General features: G+C 37.6%; 2 protein-coding genes across 3 annotated transcripts; one reads left to right on the top strand and one right to left on the bottom strand.

Annotated features, from left to right (window-relative positions):
* Window positions 1-3,782: 3,782 nt before the first annotated feature.
* LOC116212524 (E3 ubiquitin-protein ligase MIEL1) lies at window positions 3,783-7,103 on the bottom strand. Of its 2 annotated transcripts, none has more exons than XM_031547182.1 (12): window positions 6,943-7,103; window positions 6,718-6,805; window positions 6,575-6,631; window positions 6,445-6,477; window positions 6,258-6,335; window positions 6,063-6,106; window positions 5,927-5,967; window positions 5,331-5,413; window positions 5,141-5,232; window positions 4,984-5,053; window positions 4,669-4,707; window positions 3,783-4,232 (listed from the first exon to the last, which is right to left on the bottom strand). In XM_031547182.1, the coding sequence occupies exons 1-12, from the start codon at window positions 7,002-7,004 to the stop codon at window positions 4,071-4,073; spliced, it is 849 nt and encodes a 282-aa protein (XP_031403042.1). In that variant the 5' UTR covers window positions 7,005-7,103; the 3' UTR covers window positions 3,783-4,070. The 2 variants fall into 2 exon arrangements, with proteins under 2 accessions (XP_031403042.1, XP_031403043.1); XM_031547183.1 differs by having other exon boundaries at window positions 4,133-4,232; window positions 4,669-4,710.
* Window positions 7,104-13,251: 6,148 nt separating this feature from the next.
* Window positions 13,252-19,985, top strand: LOC116212200. The gene is made up of 8 exons (XM_031546770.1): window positions 13,252-13,566; window positions 13,667-14,245; window positions 14,660-14,713; window positions 15,003-15,071; window positions 15,158-15,383; window positions 15,504-15,694; window positions 19,451-19,626; window positions 19,982-19,985. The coding sequence occupies exons 1-8, from the start codon at window positions 13,252-13,254 to the stop codon at window positions 19,983-19,985; spliced, it is 1,614 nt and encodes a 537-aa protein (XP_031402630.1).
* Window positions 19,986-20,163: the final 178 nt, after the last annotated feature.

Here is a 20,163-nt window from a genome sequence, read left to right as displayed (position 1 = left end):
CAGGGCAAGTGATGCTTTATGTCCCAAAAATGTTAAATCCTTTTAAGATGTGTGTTTAATAATCTTTCTAATACTCACATATAAATGTCCTTAAATAATGTGTAAATGTGCAAATAATAACTTATGACATTGTGTGAGTGACATCTATGAATTAGAAGAATTTTTAAGTTGATTATTAGGATAAACACTCTTTTATGTCATGTCGAATTAATTGAGTACATGGCATGTACATGGTGATAGGAACCTCATCGGTTAGTAAAAGGGCTTAATATATTTTACTGTGACCTATGGAATTTTAATTGCTTGAATTAAAAAATAAGTACCACATGTAGAAAATTATTGGACATACAAGAAAGGAAAACAACGGCTTGGAAATCTAATGTTGAAATGCCTCCAACCACGCATAGATGTAAGCAATAGAAAATGTGTTCCGTCTGGGTCAGATTAGTGAAATCCGAAAGAAATTGTTGACTCGGTACATATAATATGTCATGATTTGATTTGTAATCTGGTCTTTAAGTGCGATTTGTGCGGTTGGATAACTATGAAGTGGGATGTTACGAGATACCTCACATGGTAGAGGTTGTCAATTCTATAGTAGTTAATGAGACGAAATAGAAGGGAGGAGAGCCTTCGACAAGTGGAAATTAATTAATGAGTCCAACTTATTATTTCTTGTTGAGCAAGAACGACCCATCCACATTTTCTCGGTTATTGCTTTATATTTTCTTTTTCTCAATTACAAAATGTACGAATCTAGTATAATAAAATAAAAATTTTAAATAACTAATAAAGAAACATGAATAATTCCATCACATACAACAAATCTAAAATTTACTAAATATCAGGCGTGAACGTACAACATTATCCTATATCTTTTTTTGTTGCTCATTTATATTTCTTTGTTCAACCAAAATTTACATATACATATATATATATATACATATAATTGGTTGAAGGAGAAATTTATTGACATAATACGACAAAATAAAAAATTTAATAATTAAAAAATACGGAAAATTTCACTATTATAATTCAACTTGAAAAGTCCAACGCTACATCCTCTTTCTATATATATGTATATATATATATATATATATATATATATATATTTTTTTTCATATAGTTGTCTTTTTTTTTCCGCATTAAAGGTAATATCTTTGTCTCTATTTTTTTTAATTGATGATTTGTCATATATATGTCAAAACATGAGGGGGTGAAGCAATTGCAATTTGGACTTTTCTTCTTCCACTTTCTTCGATGGTTCCTCTGGGTCAAAATATGTCCTGTGCGTGCGTGCGCGTGCTACTAATTGCATTTTGTTTTAATGCTTAATTAATTAATATTCCATGAAAAAAAATATATTTCTTAATCTTTCATTAATTCCGCTAGCCATAGGTGACGGAGAGCTGGGGAAAAGAGATTTTCATTGCATAATTTGCCGCGTTAGTTCTTCATGCAACACCTGCAAAAATTCATGTGTATTCCTACGGGAAACTTAATCGAAGATCCATTTGGACTGGCTCGAAAGGATTGCGTAAAATGCCCTTAACTCATGCGTGAGCGAGCTTACTTTTGATAAGGAGCATGCGTGAGCAAGCTGCTTTAATATCCTATTCACCGAAAAAAAAAGCTGCTTTAATATCTTGACGCATGTAAATTTACAGACTATGGTTGATCATAACAATTAAACATAATATAATAAGTAATGGAAAAGAGACACAATCAGACACTACCGAATTCTATGTTGAAAAACGAAGTTTTTTTTTTCCCTTCTGTACAATAATATTGAAATACGAATGAATTTCGATTAATTCAGTTTGAATTGGTCGATTCATTAAGAAGTAAAATTTTTATAGCGTGAATTTTTTTTTCTATTTATCAGGTTCGAGTATGAGACTCTATTTAAAGGGGTTTAAGTTTTCAACCACTTTAAATAAGATTGTTTTTATTTATATAGTAGAAAATTAGCTGACGCAATTGACTATTAGCTCGCACTGGGAACTCGTGGCCTTTCCATTCCCACATTTATAGCTGATGACAAAGTAATTAATATTTCAATAAATCATTTTCTCTTTTGTACTTTTTCATTTTCATAATTTCATCGGAATGTATTGGGGGAGGGGGAGACAAGATATGCATGAATTTCTTAACTAAAAAAATCAAAGAAAAGATTTAGATCAGTTGCTAACGTTGGCATGGCATCTCTATTTGTTATGTTCTCAAAAAAAAAAAAAAAGAATCTTTTCTTGGAAGATTTACTATTCGGTCTCACCTCAAGAAAATTCTATACACAAAAACAGATGGCAACTATATTTTTTCTCTGTTGTTTTGTTATATATATATATATATATGTATGTATGTATGTATGTGTGTACGGATAATATCACAGGATATGCATGCAATATGATCAAGCTGAATGCCCCGTGAAAGCTGATAAAAAGAATAAAATCATCCCGTGAAAACGATAATTCCTGAAGATTCAGCTCATATTGCTTAGTCAAGCCCTTCTTTCATCACCCGATGGATACGCGCATAGTCGATGAGTTAGCATACGCAAGAATCGTTCGGCTTTGAGAATCAATTCATCGTAAGTCCGACCAGAGAAGAAACTGGCAAATATTAAATAGTGATCCACGGACACCGGATTCAAGCCGGAAGTCCCGAATTGAATCCAGTGATCCACAAACATTCCCTCGACCGAGATCAAGCTACAAACCCTCACTCAAAGACCCCATATTGATGGATGAGTCCAGTGGACAAAGTTAAAATTCATACAGCTCAGTTGCGAATATGGATTCATAAATCCAGCCCAGCTGAGAGGATGAATAGCCATTCCTTCTTCCGGCTTTGTTTCTGGACCCGATATTCGAATTCGAATTTAAATTCGGACTCTCCTCGTTCTCCTTGAGCCCGGAAGTTGAAGTATTCTAACAGACCTCAGCTTAGCTATTTCAACCGATGAATAATAGGAAAACACATTGAAAAGAACCAAATAACCCTTTGCTTTCAACCGGATTTTCGTCCGTCGCCCGAGAATGAAATCTCGAGCCACCCCGGCTAGGTGGCCCCGCCATTGCCACTGCTCACAGGACCTCCTGTGCGCGAGGGCAACATCCATAGCGAGCCTCATGACAAGCCCACCCTCACCGGAGCCACATTTGGGTCCTCAGTCCAACCTTACACAGACACTGTCGCCCTGAACACATCCTCTGCCCAAGCCCCTCACCGGAGCTCACGGTGAGCCTCACAGAGGGCTCCAGACCTAGCGAGCTTCGAGGTTCCTCTGTGAGGCTCCCTATGGGTACGGAGGCTCATCAGGGCAAGACCAGGTAGGCCACAATGGCTCACACACCTACTTCTCATCTGAGCTCTACCACACGCCTAGTTCTCATCTAAGCTCGATGACCCTTGAATGTCACACCGACAAATGGCAGACGTTTTCTTTTCCTATTTTCACAGTTTATTTATTCATTATCTTAATTTCACAGGGTATTTTGAGTTTTAATATTCGATAACCAAACAAAATACAAAGTCGAACCGCTATCAATCCTTGTCCCCTCATTTTCAATTCTTTGCCAATTTTAATTCGCTGAATTCCTATCCAACAAATCACTCACCCCGTCGGAAGAAATCGACACTATTTACAGGGTACATGCCTGACCCGGAGCACTCCAGGTAACAGATTACTGGAGTATCTGCGAGCGGCCAGCCTTGATACAATGCCAGCACTTGTGATGACAGGATTATTGTACAATACCAGCATTAATGATGATAGGATAGGATTCTCAAACGACCTTTTGACGTTCGAACGTCATGAACTATTAATAAGCAAAAGGAATAGACCTGCTTCTCAGTAACCTGCAGATGCCCCTGTTCAGGTCCAGATCATTAAATCTACCGGTTCGGAAGGATTTAAAAGTTCCTCCACCAGAGCGTTTAAGCAAATTCAATGTAATACAAACAGGGTCACTACTATTCAAAGGAACAAAGTTACCTAGAGGAAAAATCTGTGGGTGAATAAAATGTGTAGCACGAGTTGGCCAATTCTTTTCATCAGGCAACCTATCTCAGTCTTCATGTTCCTCTTCAGATGGAACAGTCGCAACATCAGGCTGTTCTACAGCTGAAATCCTGCGGGTGTTGTAAGACCTGCAGTGGCTGCACTTGAGACCAAAGATGTGAAATGGAGCCTTGCCGGTTGTATTGCACTCATTGCAAAGAATAGAGACCTGCGAATTTAAACCACCTTCTTTAGAAGATTCCAATTTTCTTATTTATGCTGGTCTTAATGGGAGCCAGACATGACCCGAAGTTTCGTAGTGGATGCTCTAAAATGTTAAAACTGGTGTTGTTAAGAAAAACAATATCTAATTACATAGAAACAGTGAGATCTGTCTAAGAAACTGTTTTGTGAATCATGATGATATTGAAGTCGTTATCAGGTGATTGCCGTGTGCATTCTATCATTTTCTAATAACAGCAGCGAAAGAAAAATAAACTTTTGAGCCAGCATTGATTTGAAATATCTTTCAACTAAGCTGAAGATATGGCCCTGTGCTATAAGCAAGATTTCAAAAAGAGTTCACAGCACCCAATGGTAACGAGGCTAAAGGAAATAATAACATGTTTCAACAGAGCAAAGATCAAGTGACAGGAGAATATCACCTCAAATCGGTATTCCTCAGGCATTGGTGTAGCTGCAATCTACTGACCAGAAAGATCACCAGAACAGAATGAATCAGATGAAATAATCAGGAACCAAACCCTTACAGCAATTATTATTATTCCAAACGGTCAAAATGTCCATATAGGCTAACTCAGAGTAGAAGAGATCTGTGAAACTTCTGAGAATTCAAGGGTAAAAATTCCCAATCTTCTGTTATAGAAGTATTGCAAAAAAATTGGTACTTCATGACATTGAAAATTACATGGACAATATGCATAATTAAAAACCACAGACATGCTCAAATTTTTCATTACCTCATCATCTAACATTCTCCAGTTGTCGGACATGTTTACAGCTGCCTTGGAGCAAAGCGGACAGCGATACCTGTGTAATTTGGAAGAAAACGTTAATAATTGATTGATTTTTACTAGATGGATAATCAACATCGACTGCTATAGAGAGAAAAGTTACTGATTCTGCATTGCCATTTCACGAAGGCAATCCATGTGTATTGTGTGTCCGCACTTCAAGATAGATGTCCCCTTAACTGAGTCAAATAGATACTGCCATGCCAGGACAGTTTCAGGATGTTACAAATTCATGTTATTAACAATGACAATCAGTACTAAACTTGTAACAGTTATTGAGGTAAGGAACAAACCTCATAGCATACTGGGCAGTGGCCCTTCATAGAATTTTCTACACATAGGTGATTATCGCGCAATGATATTGTATAGCAAGATCCTATACAAGCAGAAAGGACTCAATCAGGAAAATGTAGACAACATCCAAACCATGAAAATTTTGAAATGACAGAAAGCCTTTCCCAAATGATGGAGAACTGATCCTTATCCGGGAAGTCTATGAATAAACTAACGAGATACAATTGAGCAGATAAAACAAACTAGACTTGTCAAAACATAAGCAGATATGCAAGTGAAAATTCCACCAAAATCATATAAATAAAATTATGAGCACTAACAGCTTATAGCCCTCAGAGGATATCAAAATTCATGAGTCAAAACTTTCATCACCTTCACTGTGGCAGAACCCAAACTCTTTTCGCTTGTAAAAGGAAATCATAAACGACAACCCTTTAAAAGGCTTTGCTCTCCTTAACGAGCACAATAAATGCTTCTATCAAGTCCGTGCAGAATTTGGTAACATCCATTGAAATGCTAAAACAAAAAGTTGGGCGGCCATGAAGTTAAAAAGGATTCTTACTTAAAATAGAAGTAAGAAAAAATAATGGCTTACCACATGTTGGGCAGTGGAAGAAATTCTCGCGACCACCAACTCTGATGCAGAGGACCACAAAAAGCACAATTTAGATCTAATAACTTTCTAATAAAGTGAGACAAAACCTTTTCACTTCAAGTATGACCTCGCTTACCTACAAATTCCACATTCGTCACAATGAAACTGCTGTTTCGCTGTCTGCAACAAGTTACAAACATCCACTCAATAATTGATTCTATCCTTAGTTATTTAAAAAAAAAAATGGTAACGCACACAAATCCAAATTAACAAGAAAAGCACAAGACATTCAAAAGGACTAATATACCGCATATACTACGTTAAAGATTACCTCGTCATCATAGAATTTGCAAATGCTGCAGAAATATTCTCCCATGTTGACACCACAGTTGGAGCAAACCCGAGCAACCTGATTGGAGAAAATATTGCCAAGTCCTTAGCCTATAGCAACCCTGGACAGATTTTAGAGTGATAACATAATGCATACATATGCACGCAGACACGCAGAGTACAAGTACCTCCTGCTCAGTATCACAGACAGCACATATGACCTGAAACATTCGAGCCAAAATCATAACTTTGAAATCTCGGCATAACAAAATACTTATGAAGAAACGGGGGAGGAAGAAATTGATCAGGAATACGAACTTGTTTAACTTCATGCCTGACGAGCTCATGATGATCTTTGGGGTTGCTCAACGAGCTCTGACCATGACGAAACAAACACGTCAACGACCAATTTATTTAAAGAAGAAAAAGGGGCATCAGTTGACATGATCCATAGGTTTTACCGTCGCCTCGTTGTGGCAGTGGCGGCAAGTGAACACTTGATTGCAGCAGGGGGCTCGAATCCTGCAGCGTCTCCGGTAGTGCTCGCAACTGAGAAGAAACCCCAGAATGAGCAGGGAAAAAAAAAGTGAATCAAGCAGGCGAAATAGAGGATATAAACATCGAATCAAACTAAATAATCTGTGAAAACGATCGAGTAACGGAAGCAGCAGCAGCTCAGTTCTCACCCATATTTGCACTTGCCGAAGTCCTCGTCTTTCCTCTCGATCGCAAGAGAGTCGTCCGCCATTGATGTGACCAGGAAATGGGAATCAAATCGGTTGGAAGGGGTTGAGAAAGGCAGTTTCAGTCGGGACTCGGGAGGAGGCGTCGAAGAGAAGGGAAAAGAAAAAGGAGAGAAAATGTTTTTACAATTTGACCCCTGTAGTTATATTTGAAAGGAATTCTACCCCTCAACTTCGCTAGGACTCCTCCAGTGATCCCCAAACTTTGTGTTTCACTAAACTCCTACTGGAGCATCGACCTCCTCCGCGCGGACATAATTATGCCTTGGAATTTAGAGTTATCTATAAAATCTTATTTTCACATATTGAGCACACGTCAATAATATTTTTCTAATAATTTACGATGGGGGTAATCTGTAAGATAACAGAGAAGTATAAGGGTTAAAAATGAAAGGAAATAGTTGGAGCGGAAGATTAAAAAGGAAAATCGAATGATAAAAGAAAAAGAAAATGTAAAGGCGAACGTGTGGGTATGGGAAATTGCTAGTGAGCAAGGTTGTCAAGTTCGAGAGTCTAAGTAAACCCAGTGGATGCCCTATAAACTTGTATCTTAAACACGTATCGTAAATTCGTAGAGTTTATGTTTCAGATAAATTTATTTATATATAACTAGCTTTTTGTTAGTTTGTGATATGCGCCATATTTCGAGCTATCTTATTCTCGATTACTTTTATATGCAAAATATGCACACCACAAAAGAACTTGTATACTTATATATGAAATTACATTTCATTTAAATATTCAATCTAAAAATAAACTATAAAATATCACATATTTAATGGGCAAATTACAAAAAAAAACCCAAATTTTGTAAAATGTCTCAATTTTGTCCTAAATTTTGTTTTGTAACAAAAAAAACCATAAGTTTTCTAAAATGTCTCAAAAATGACTTCCGTTATAACTTTCGTCAATTTTTGCCTACGTGTGACCTAAGTGGACTGTTAAAGGGACCCACTAGCCTTCGTGTGACCTACGTGGACTGTTAAAGGGACCCACCATCAGTAACAAAAATTGACGGAAGTTATAACGGAGGTCATTTTTGAGACATTTTAGAAAACTTATGGTTTTTTTTGTTACAAAACAAAATTTAGGACAAAATTGAGACATTTTACAAAACTTGAGTTTTTTTTTGTAATTTACCCCATATTTAACAAATAGTAATGTCATTCATTAAATGAAAATTTCTGAAATTTTAAGTTCCTTAAATCCCTTTAAATGCTAGCATCTATATCATAGTTATTATAGGTATTTAATTTACGCTCTTGCAATGAGAGCTCTCCGTCCATGCATTGAGAAGCTTTTACATAAGCTCTTCAAGCATTTTCTCAACTTGTGAATGCCTGGCTCTTCGAGTCCCTAAAATTAATTCAAATAGATATATTGTTGCGATAAATATTTCATTTTGTATCAACTTATATGTGTCTATATATATATGTATATTATATGATAAATGGGAAAATTCATTGGAACAACTTTTTTTTAATGATTTATTAGAATTATCAACTTTTTTGTAATTTTCCAAATGACTCTGATTTTCTTTTTTCGATGTACATTATAGTATCCAAAAGGTCAACGAGTCCCGATAATTCAATTCGAATCGGGTCAGCCTGAAGGGGTAAAACTATTTCAATCATAAATTTTCTCCATTCACGAGAGTTCGACTAAGAAAAAGATCATAAAAAAAATTGACATCCTTTGATAAGACCATGTCATCATTTCCCTTTAGAGATACTAGCTAATGCCCTAATTCATAGCTTGCTTAGCTATATGTGCAACTTGTATATATATTAACTCAGACTCCTCTCAATAAGAGCTTAATTCATAAGCAGTTTGAGTCGTTCTTAAACTTCTCAATGATTGTTCCTTCGAGTCTCCCCTTCTGAACATTAATGGTGCGTTTGGATTCAGAGTTAAAGTAATTTTAATATTGATTTCGATTTTGATTTTGATTGTGGAAAAGGACAAATGAGATGTGATTATAAATTTGATTTGAGAAACGTGTATTTTTGTTGTGTAGTGTGTTGAGTTAAAGTTAAAGTTAAAATTGTGTTTTTGTTGTGTATTGTGTTGAGTTAAAGTTAAAGTTAAAGTTAAAATTTTTTGTTTGGGAATCCAAACAGGGCATAATATATTGTGATCCTATGAGCTGTCACAATCAATATACACTTTGTTTTGCACTCCCTTTGGTTCACGGGAGCATTCCTAGGAAAAATATACATGTTTCAGGACATTTGATTGTGTTTATTTGTGTAATAAATTCATTTTTATAAATTCAATTTATGAAAGATTAATTATAAAAATAAAAAATGCAAACGCTTGCGCAACACGCAGATTGAGTGTTTAGTTTTAGGTTAATCCACATAATATATCATTCTTATAGCTACTAATACTTTGTTTAGAAACAGAGTTACACTTTTTTTTAACTCTACTACAAACTTAAAATTTTAAAACGACCTAGATATTATGGCCTGTTTGGCTTTAAAATTTTTTTTCAACTCAACTCCACTTATCTTCAATTCAATAACACAATTATTACTTTTTCCTTTTTCTTCAATATTTTTAACCATTCAATTCAATTTTTAATACTAAATTTTCTCAACTATTAATTACTTTTTTCCACAATTCAACAGCACAATCATTACTTTCTCTATTCATTGTTTTTTCACACATCTTCTCATAATTCAACAATACAATTATTACAAACCAATTAAAACCAAAACGTAACTCAACTCAACTCTAATATCAAATACAACAATTTTTCAATTTTGCCCCACCCTCTTCTTTCCTCTACACGTTCATTGTTCATCATCTTCTCTTCCCCCTGGTTCATCATCCCGACCTCTCCTTCGACTCAGCAAGATCCACCTCGAGCCCGCCCTCTCTTTCGACTCGACGAGATCTGCCCTGACACCGCCCTTTCTTTCTTTCTTTCTTTCTCTCTCTTTCTCGATCAAATCGAGCCCTCGGTTGGCTTTCTTGCACTCCATTTCTCACTGTAGAGTTTGCTCCATCATTCTTCAATATGGCTAGCACCGAACAGGAACAGGAGCATGAGCACAGGGAAGAAGAGGATGCCGCCGCCGCCGATGACGAGGACATCAGTGCTCGGGTCGCCCCCATTGTCAAGCTCGAGGAAGTCTCTATCACACCAGCGAAGAAGACGAAGACCCATCCTCGATCTTTAAATTTCCTCCCTCACTCTATTGCCAACCCTAAAACCCTAGGATCTGGAAACGCTCCACGATCGCGATTGAAGGCTAGCCATCCCCGATCTTCAGATTATCAATCGGGGAGATGACGAGAGAGAGAACTTGCATAAGAGAGAAAAAGTGGAGAAGGGAGAGATAGATGATGGGACACATTTTGAAAAATCTTAAAACTTTGGGTCGTTTTGAAATTTTAAAAAAGTTTGTTATCAAACGAAATCATAACTTCACTCCATTACCAAACACACTCTACAAGTTTCTATTTAAGAATAAATTGACTATTTTTAGAAATAATTATGTTATTAGTAGTGGTACCATGATTGATAATCTCTTTAAAGTTGATTTACATCTCGATTTTGAACAGAATTATTTATGTTTTCATACGACTGTTGGTATTATGGGAAATATTATGGATGAAATTTCCTCTCTACTTAGCATAAGAGGTTGGGACATATCTCTTTATACAGGATTAAGAGATTGGTAAAGGCAGGAGTCGTAGAGACTCTAGACGATACCGACTTTAAGACTTGTGTGCACTGCATAAAGGGAAAGCAGACTAACAAGACATCCAAGGGTCCTTGAAGGAGTTCTGAGTTTCTCGAAATCATATATACAATATCTGCGGTCCATTTCCTACCCCTTGTTTTAATGGTCAGAGATATTTTATTTGCTTTATTGATGACCATTCCAAATATATGTATATCTATCTTATAAATGAAAACGTAGAAGCTCTTGATACTTTCCAATCGTTTAAGGCAGAAGTAGAGAAATAGAAGGACTAGAAAATCATGATCGTTAGATCTGATAGGGGTGGGGAGTACTACGGGCGATATACAGAGAATGGACAAAAGAGCGGTCCATTTGCAAAATTCCTCGAAAGTGAAGGTATAATTTCCCAATACACAATGCCTGACATACCATAGCAAAATGGGATTGTTGAAAGGAGAAATAGAACGCTTATGGATATGGTAAGAAGCATGATTGCCCATTTTGAGTTGTCATTATCATTATGGAGTGAAGCCTTGAAAACCGCAGTATATACATTGAATAAGGTTCCTACCAAGACAATGCCTAAAGCACATTTTGAGATCTAGTGCGATTGAAACCTAGTATGAATCATTCACACGTATGGGGTTGTCTTGATGAAGTAAGGGTGTATAATCCTTACATAAAGAAATTGGACACAAGGACCATTAGCGGCTTTTTCATTAGCTATTGAAGAGCTTGAGGTTCTATTGCCTTTCACACAGCCCCCGAATTGTTGAATCAAATAATGCAAGATTTCTTAAGGATGTTGAAACTAGTGAGTGTAATGGTACTCGAACTATTGAGTTTGAGGAAGCTCAAGAAAATGTTCCCGTACCTATAATACCTTTGGTTGCATTAAGGTATAATCGATTGGTTGATCATAGAAAGCAACCAAATCAGGAGAAAATTGCTCCTACTAAAGTTATGGTTTAACCAGAAGAGCCAACTAGTTCTATTTAGGACACTAACGGGCCGTTTGGATTCGGAGTTAAAGTCACAAAACTTTAACTTTGATTTTAACTGAGGAAGAAGACAAAAGAGCTTTATTACCGTTGTGGGCCCCCTTCATCTGTCCCCTTAACTTTCAATGCCGTTCTTGGCAAAAGACGGAGGACCGCCCCCCCCTTTGCAACCGTCTTCTTCCCCTGCGACACAACGCCGGCCCCCCATCCTTCTTCCTCCTCTGCTCGACATCTCAAGGTTAACGAGTCGAATCTGTTCTACCGTGCTTGTCCTATGCGAGAAAGAGTAGCCCCTACACCTACTCATATCGCATCGTGTCGGCAGTGCATCAGTTCCAATATTACGAACAAAGCCGGTCCCCTACCAGTTCTTTCTCTTTTTAAGAAGTGCCTGAGCTCACTTCCAACTTCCACATCGACATTATAGGTAATTTCTGCGACCTATTTCATGTCCAATTTGAATTGTTCAGTTGAATTCCTGGTTAGGGTTTCGAGAATGTCAATGCCGTTACTGAGGGTCGAAGCATGGGTCGATTTTTTTGTTAATTTCCGTTGGATTGTTATGTATTGCATTTGTTTGGTGAATTTGTTGGACCAATTTCATGTCACTTTGTGTTTATTACCGCCGTTGGTTGCTTAACACAGAACTCAATCTGATATGTACATTAGTTGTTCGATGAAATGTATGTGAGAAAGTGTTTGATCGAAACTTGTTATAACTTACGGATGGTTCAGTTCGTTTGTTTTTTGTTGTACTCCGATTTCACTTCGCTTTTATATGAGTAGTACAGTATGAAAGTTTGGTTTCTTGGTAGCTTTGTTTCGCTGATCTGTTCTGCATTTGTTCGATGAAATGCAGTACAGAAATTGTACTGATCGAAACTTGTTGTAACTTACGGATGGTTCATGATGCTTTTGATTTTTGTTGTACTCCAATTTCACTTCGCGTGTTGTATGAGCAGTAGAGTATGACCTGTGTTTCTTGGCAACTGTGTTTCGCTGATATGTACTCCTTGTGTTCGCTGAATTGGACTAATATTGTGCTTGATCGAAACTTGTCTCTCGGATTGTTCAGTTCGTTTATTTTTTGTTGTACTCCGATTTCACTTCGCTTTTATATGAGCAGTACAGTATGAAAGTTTGGTTTCTTGGCAGCTCTGTTTCGCTGATCTGTCCTGCATTTGTTCGATGAAATGCAGTACAGAAATTGTACTGATCGAAACTTGTTGTAACTTACGGATGGTTCATGATGCATTTGTTTTTTGTTGTACTCCGATTTCACTTCGCGTGTTGTATGAGCAGTAGAGTATGACTTGTGTTTCTTGGCAGCTGTGTTTCGCTTATCTTAGACTTAGGTACCGTTATGTATTTGCATTTGCCATACTGCAATTATCACGACTTTGCTGCTTTACCGTTGTGGACTCCCTTCTTGGCAAGCTGCGTGTGAATCTGATCTATACTGCATTGGACTGATATTTGCGCTGAACAGTTCGTGGTTTCATAATGGTAGTTACGTGCGTGGGTTTGTAAGTTTTTGCTGCAGCATTTAGAAAGAGATGGCCCCCAAGGGTGATGGCATACTTGAGTGGACAGATGCATTGGAGAGTGCATTCATTGACGTGTTACTCGAGAAGTTCATAAGGACGCATACTACATCTTGGAAAGGAAAGGATTGGGAACAAATGAATAAGGAGCTGGAAGAGCAATTTCCAAGCACCACTCTCGGCAGCAAGAAGTTGCAGCAGAAGCTTCGCAGGCTGCGGACCCAATACACGCAGTTCACTGAGCTTGTTTCGCACATTGGTGTCGGTTGGGATGAGACAACCAACACCGTAAAGGCGAGTGCTGATGTGTGGGACAAATTTATTAAGGTATAATAATAATAATAACCTGTGTTTCTTGCTCTTTCCATTTTGTATGTTTTTACTGTAAGTTGTTACTGCGCAACTGTTCATTTTTATTTACATGCAGAAGAACAGTGGGTACAAGAGTTTCCAAGCCAAAGGCTGCAAGCATTACAACTCATTAAATGAGTTGTTCAGATCTAAGACAGCAACAAGTGCGTTACGTATTTCGTCTGCAGAACCACCAAAGAGCCCAGCAACTTATGCACGCATGGAAGAGGACTTCCTAGCAGCAGCGACAAGTCGGGGAAAAGAACCAGTCAATCTTGAAGAGGGCTCCGGCGATAGTGATGACCCGGTCCATGAGGTTACCGAACCTGTTGTTATAGCGTCCCGTCGTCAAGTGCGTAGAAGGAGTTCCAACGCTGACTCCCGATTGCAAGAGTGCCTCGACATGTTGAAGTGCAATATGAGCAGGAGGGAGAAGGAGAGAAATTGTACCCCTCCGACATCGAAGAGAAGTAAATCCGTGACGAGCCCCGAGAAACCAGCTGCGGGTTCTATCGAGGAGTCGATGGCTGTACTGAATGATTTGCGTCCACAACTGTCCATTGAAGAGTACCTCGTGGCCGGTGACTGTTTATCCAAGGATGAGCAGACAAGGCGTATGTTCATGTGCTTGCTCGATGATACAAGGCTTCCATTGGTTCGTCGCCTTGTTGCCCCTTGAGTGGGCATGATGCATCCTCTACTCTGTCATAATTTCGTATCGTTTAAATGCTATGACATTAAGTAAACACTTCCCTTTTATATTTGTTGTGTGTGCAAGTACGTTGCTTTGATTGTTTGCCTTGGTTATATGTGAATGCTGTGCTATTTGTCTATTTTGTTTGTGCACTGGTCTTGCATTCGTATACATTGTTTGAAACTTGTTCCGTTTCACCTTATAAATCCAAATTACGTAGTTGATGCCATATTGTTTCTCACTATTGTCTGCTAAGCAAAAGGGAATGCACGATGCCAGGACATGGTAATTCACGGTGAAATGAAACTCAACCAAGTTATGAAGAAGATTACGACAATGAGCTTATGTGGATTTATCTTGCGCTTGAGAATGCAGCGGCCGAACAACATGTCCCGCGCAACATTCCTTGTAGAACCTCAACACTACAAGGTAGACATTACATAGAGGAAGTTCTTGCCAATGACACAAGGTGTTTCGAGAATTTCAGGATGAACCCTCACGTATTTCATAACTTGTGCGATACGCTAAGGGCAAACTGTGGAATCAGAAATACCAGGAAAGGTACAACCGTTGAGGAAATGGTCGGCATTTCTTAATGGTTGTTGCACATAGTACGCGATTGTCTGTGGTTGCCGAACGCTTTCAGCATTCTAAGGAGACGGTGTCACGGCTCATCAAGGTAATAGTTAGAGGAATTCATTCATTGTCACCAACGTAGATAAGACGGAGGAACGTTGACGTGCAGCCTGAAATTCAGAGATGCCGAAAATGGTACCCATTCTTTAAGGTATTTTTCATACATCTGAGATATTAATTTGGCAGTTAAGTTTTCCAATTAATTTGTAATTCGTATTCTTTCCATTATTCTCGTAGAATTGCATTGGAGCAATCGATGGAACACACGTGTCGGCTACTGTTCCTTCATCGGTGAGAGACGCGTATTGCGATCGAAATAACGAGATTACGCAAAATGTTCTCGCCGCTTGTTCGCATGACATGATGTTCACACATGTCGTGACTGGATGGGAGGGTTCGGCTCACGACTCGAGAATTTTGTCCGATGTCGCTACATTGCAGACATTCCCCGCTCCATATGGTGGTAAGTTCTTACTCATATCGCATGTTTTCTTGTCAATCGCATATGTATTTCCATAATTACATTTTACAACTCTTATATATTAGATCTATATTTATAATATTGCAGAACAATATTATGCAGTTGATGCGGGATACCCTAATATTCACGGTTATATGGCTCCTTACAAAGGGCAGAGGTATGACACACCACCAACGACGGAGAAAGAGTTATTCAATCAGCGACACGCATCCGTTCGTAATGTTATCGAGCGGTGTTTTGGGGTGCTGAAGAGCATATTTGCCATACTGCGGTCAATGTCAAATTATGGCCCGGTTTGCCAAGGACAAATTACTCTTGCATGCTTCGTATTGCATAATTTCATTCGCCTTAATAATTATCACGACAGATTATTCGCAGAGCATGGAAATGCATGGCAATATTACGATGAATTCCGAAATCCTCCTCATTTAATTGGAGATCTGGTTGACGGAAACATGAGAAGCAGGGAAATGGATGCATTACGTAACCATATTGCAGATGCAATATGGCAAGCGGAAACAAGATGAAGTCAGTAATAAATAAAATGAATGGATATAGTAGATAATTGTGTGTAATGAGATTGTGTGTTTGAATAAGATATGGGCCCCACCAGTTTGACTTTTCAAATGTGTGTTTTGTTGTGTAGTGTAGAGTTAAAGTTAAAGTTAAAATCATGGTGATTTTAACCCACTATCCAAACAGGGCCTAAACAAGTTGATTTAAGGAGATCCTCAAGACCTAGGACACCTGCTATTTTTCATGACTATATTCCTTGTGATGCAAATCATAGCACGACTTCAAGAGATCTAGTTCAAGTTCCAATTGGACCGGTTACACGAGCATGAGTAAAGAAGTTTAAAGATGAACTCTACGGCCATATTCAAGAGGTTTGGGATCAAGCAAATTCGTAGAGGCCCATTAGACATGAACCATGTGATCAACAAAGATTCATCAACATGATTCAAGTTCTAGAAAATTCCAGTTAAGTCTATGATGCAGATGATTAATCCCATGATAATGCCATTTTCTAGAAGTTTCTAGAATATTTGTTGAAAATCAAGAGAATATATCATCAGATTTGTTTAAAGTTTAAATCTCATGGAGATATTTTAAGAATATTTAGATTTCATATCTTTATAGATTAAGTCATATCTCTTTAGATACTTTAGATTTTGTTTTCCTTACTTTACGAGGAGATATGGCTAGATTAGGATTAGTTTTGGTCTATATATATACTCGTCTTGTCAATTTTTAAGAGAATGAACATTTAAAAAATCGTGAGAGTATTCTCTTTGGTTCTTGAAGAGCTAATTCGAATTTATTGGAAATTTTGGTGGCATTCATCATCGATTTATCAAACGGATTTCCACCACCGTTTGTGGCGTCTTCCTATACCAAGGTTCTTGTTTCGCAATAAACAACGGGTTGAGGTCAGTTATACCAAGGTTATTGTTTATGTCGCAAATAACGGGTCGAAGGTTTGTCAATCAATTCTGATTATAGAACGATCTTAGGATCCTTTTTTGTTGTCCAGTCCCATCATTCTTGGCGAGAATCACATCATTTAGTATTAGAGCATTAGGCTCCAAATCAGGTTTATCCTATCCTTTTCGTTTCAATTTGCTGAATTTCATTCCGTCCGGTTTGTCCTTTGTGGATTGTTAGCAGAAAAAATAAAAGAAACAAAAAGGAAAAAACAAAACAAAAGACAAATTTCGGCCAAAAAAAAGAACTGAAAAAAATTGAAAGAAAAGAACAAAGTTGTCGTTATTAATTAGATCCAAATTCTTTCCATCCATATAACATTTTGATATATTTCATCCTTCGTAGTAGTTGCATTTTCTCTTGTTTCATTTCTTCCTTAAAGTTCCTTTGACCATTAATTTTTCTTAATGAGTTCTTAGTGAATTGCTGCTGGAAATTTTGGAGAATTGTTTGTTTAGTTTCAAAAGAACTGAAAGAGAATTATCGAGTGAAAAAATGCAAGAGTGGTGAGAACATTAGAGGGTTAAAAAGCCACATACGTTTTTTTTAGTGAAAACACGAGTGTAGAGTGATTCACATTTTTTAGTGTAAACACGTAAGGAAGAGAATTGTGAGGTCATTTATTTCTAATTTTATTTTGCAGCAATCATGTCTCACAATAGTGCTAATAGTATTTCCAAAAGTGCTACGGAATTTACTGATTTGAAAGTACTTATGGAGGCCATGATGAGTGAGATGAGGCGTGTGATGAGGTTAGAGTTGGAGCAGGTTCATGAACGAATAGATCAGATGGAGAACACACGTGTGGAGCAGCCACGAAACGCTCCTAATGCGTGTAGGAGGGAAATAGTTCAACCGAGAGAAGTAAGGGTTAAAGATGAAGAGAACTATGGGGCTTGTTTTGATGAAAAAGATGATCGAGATTCAGTTGTTAGTAATAGGAGACGTGCATTGCGGTTTAGAGAAACTAGGACTCGAGAGGACAATAACCTGGGTAGTATTAAGATGAAAATCCCATCGTTCTAATAAAAGAGTCATCCCGAAACATACTTTGAGTGGGAGAAAAAGATGGAGTTTGTATTTGATTGTTATAGTTATTCCGAGCTTAAAAAAGTCAAATTAGCAGCCATTAAATTCTTGGGTTATGCAATTGTTTGGTGGGATCAATTGGTGATAAATAGGCGAAGAAATAGAGATACGTGGGAGGAAATGAAAAGGGTGATGATGAAACGATTTGTTCTTAGTTATTAATACTGGGAGTTGTATAATAAGATGCAAAGTTTTAGGCAAGGTAATCAGAGTGTAGAGGAATATTTTAAGGAGTTGGAAGTGGCCATGATTAGAGCAAATGTAGAAGAGGATCGGGAGGCTACTATGGCAAGATTTTTGGCGGGATTGAATCGAGAAATTCAAAATGCCGTGGAATTACAATATTATGTGGAGTTGGAGGATATAGTGCACATGGCCATCAAGATTGAGAACCAATTCAAGAGGAGGGACAGTACATGTGCAAGTCAAAGTCCAAGTACATCCACTTGAAAACCAAATTAATGGAAGAAAGATGAGAAGTAATCCATGTCGAAGTCAAAAATCGAGCAAAAGCAAGAAACAACTAGCCACGTGCCTCAAGGTAAAACCGACACTTCTACCTCTAGGAATCGTGACATTAAGTGTTTTAAATACCAAGACATTTGACACATAGCAAGTTAATGCCCAAACAAGAGGGTCATGGTGATGCGACACAATGGTGAGATTGTAACCGATAATGAAGATTCCGACACCGATGACATGCCCCCATTGGAGAACATTTCCGAGGATAAATATTTAGCCCCTGATGCATTGACATTGGTGGCAAGGAGAGCATTGAACTTGCAAACAAAAGGAGTTGAAAAAGTGCAGCGGGATGACATCTTTCACACTAGGTGCTACGTCAAAGACAAGGTATGTAGTGTGATTATTGATGGTGGTAGTTGTACTAATGTTGCAAGCACAACAATGGTGGAAAAATTGGGACTGTCTATGTTGAAGCACCCTAGGCTGTACAAGTTGCAATGGTTAAATGATAGTGATGAGATAAAAGTGAACAAGCATGTGTTAGTTGCATTTCGAATCGGTAAATACGAAGATGAAGTGTTGTGTTATGTAGTACCCATGCAAGCAGGACATTTGTTGTTAGGGCGTCCATGGCAATTTGATAGGCGTGTAAAGCATGATGACTTTACAAACAAATACTCTTTTGTACTTAATCAACGATCAATCACTCTTGTACCATTGACACCGCAGCAAGTATATGAGGATCAAGTGAGATTGCAAAAAGAGAGTGAATAGAAGAAAAATAGTAAAAATCAGAGAGAGGCCGAGAAAAATGAGAGAGAAAAAAATCATTATTCGGCCATTGAGAGAAAATCAGAGAGAAAACAAAAGAATTTTATGCAAAAATGAGTGAAATTAAGCGAGCAATGTTTTCAAATCAGTCGGTGATTGTACTTTTGTACAAAAATGCATTTTTCAACACTAACGAACTTGACATCGCTCTGCCTAGTTCTATTGTTTCTCTTTTGCAGGAGTATGAGGATGTTTTTCCTGAGGAAATACCACCTAGGTTACCTCCAATCCAAGAGATTAAATATCAAATTGATTTTGTTCCCGATACGACAATTCCAAACCGACTAGCTTATAGGAGTAATCCTGATGAGACAAAGGAGCTTCAACGGCAGATAAGTGAGTTGTTAGAGAAAGAGTACGTGAGGGAGAGCATGAGCCCATGCGCCGTTACGGTTATACTTGTACCTAAGAAGGATGAGACGTGGAGAATGTGCGTTGATTACCGAGCAATCAACAACATAACGGTAAAGTATCATCATCATATTCCTCGCTTAAATGATATGTTAGATGAGCTGCATTGTTCTTGTGTATTTTCTAAAATTAATTTAAAGAATGGTTGTCATCATATTAGAATGAAAGAATGAGATGAATGGAAAACTTCCTCAAAACAAAATATGGTTAGTATGAATGGTTAGTTATGACTTTTGGTTTGACTAATGCTTCGAGCACTTTTATGAGACTTATGAATCTTGTTTTGCGTGAATTTATAGGTAGATTTGTTGTTGTCTACTTTGATGATATACTCGTTTATAGCAAAAACTTAGATGATCATAAGGTACATTTGAAATATGTTTTAGACGTGCTTAGGAAGGAAAAGTTATTTGCTAATTTGAATAAGTGTACTTTTTGCACCGATAAGCTTGTATTTTTGGGATTTATTGTTAGTGCACAA

The sequence above is a fragment of the Punica granatum genome, chromosome 6, assembly GCF_007655135.1.
Source record: "Punica granatum isolate Tunisia-2019 chromosome 6, ASM765513v2, whole genome shotgun sequence".
Lineage (NCBI taxonomy): Eukaryota > Viridiplantae > Streptophyta > Magnoliopsida > Myrtales > Lythraceae > Punica > Punica granatum.
Note: the sequence above shows the minus strand (reverse complement) of the source record. Positions and strands in the feature narration are given on the sequence as shown.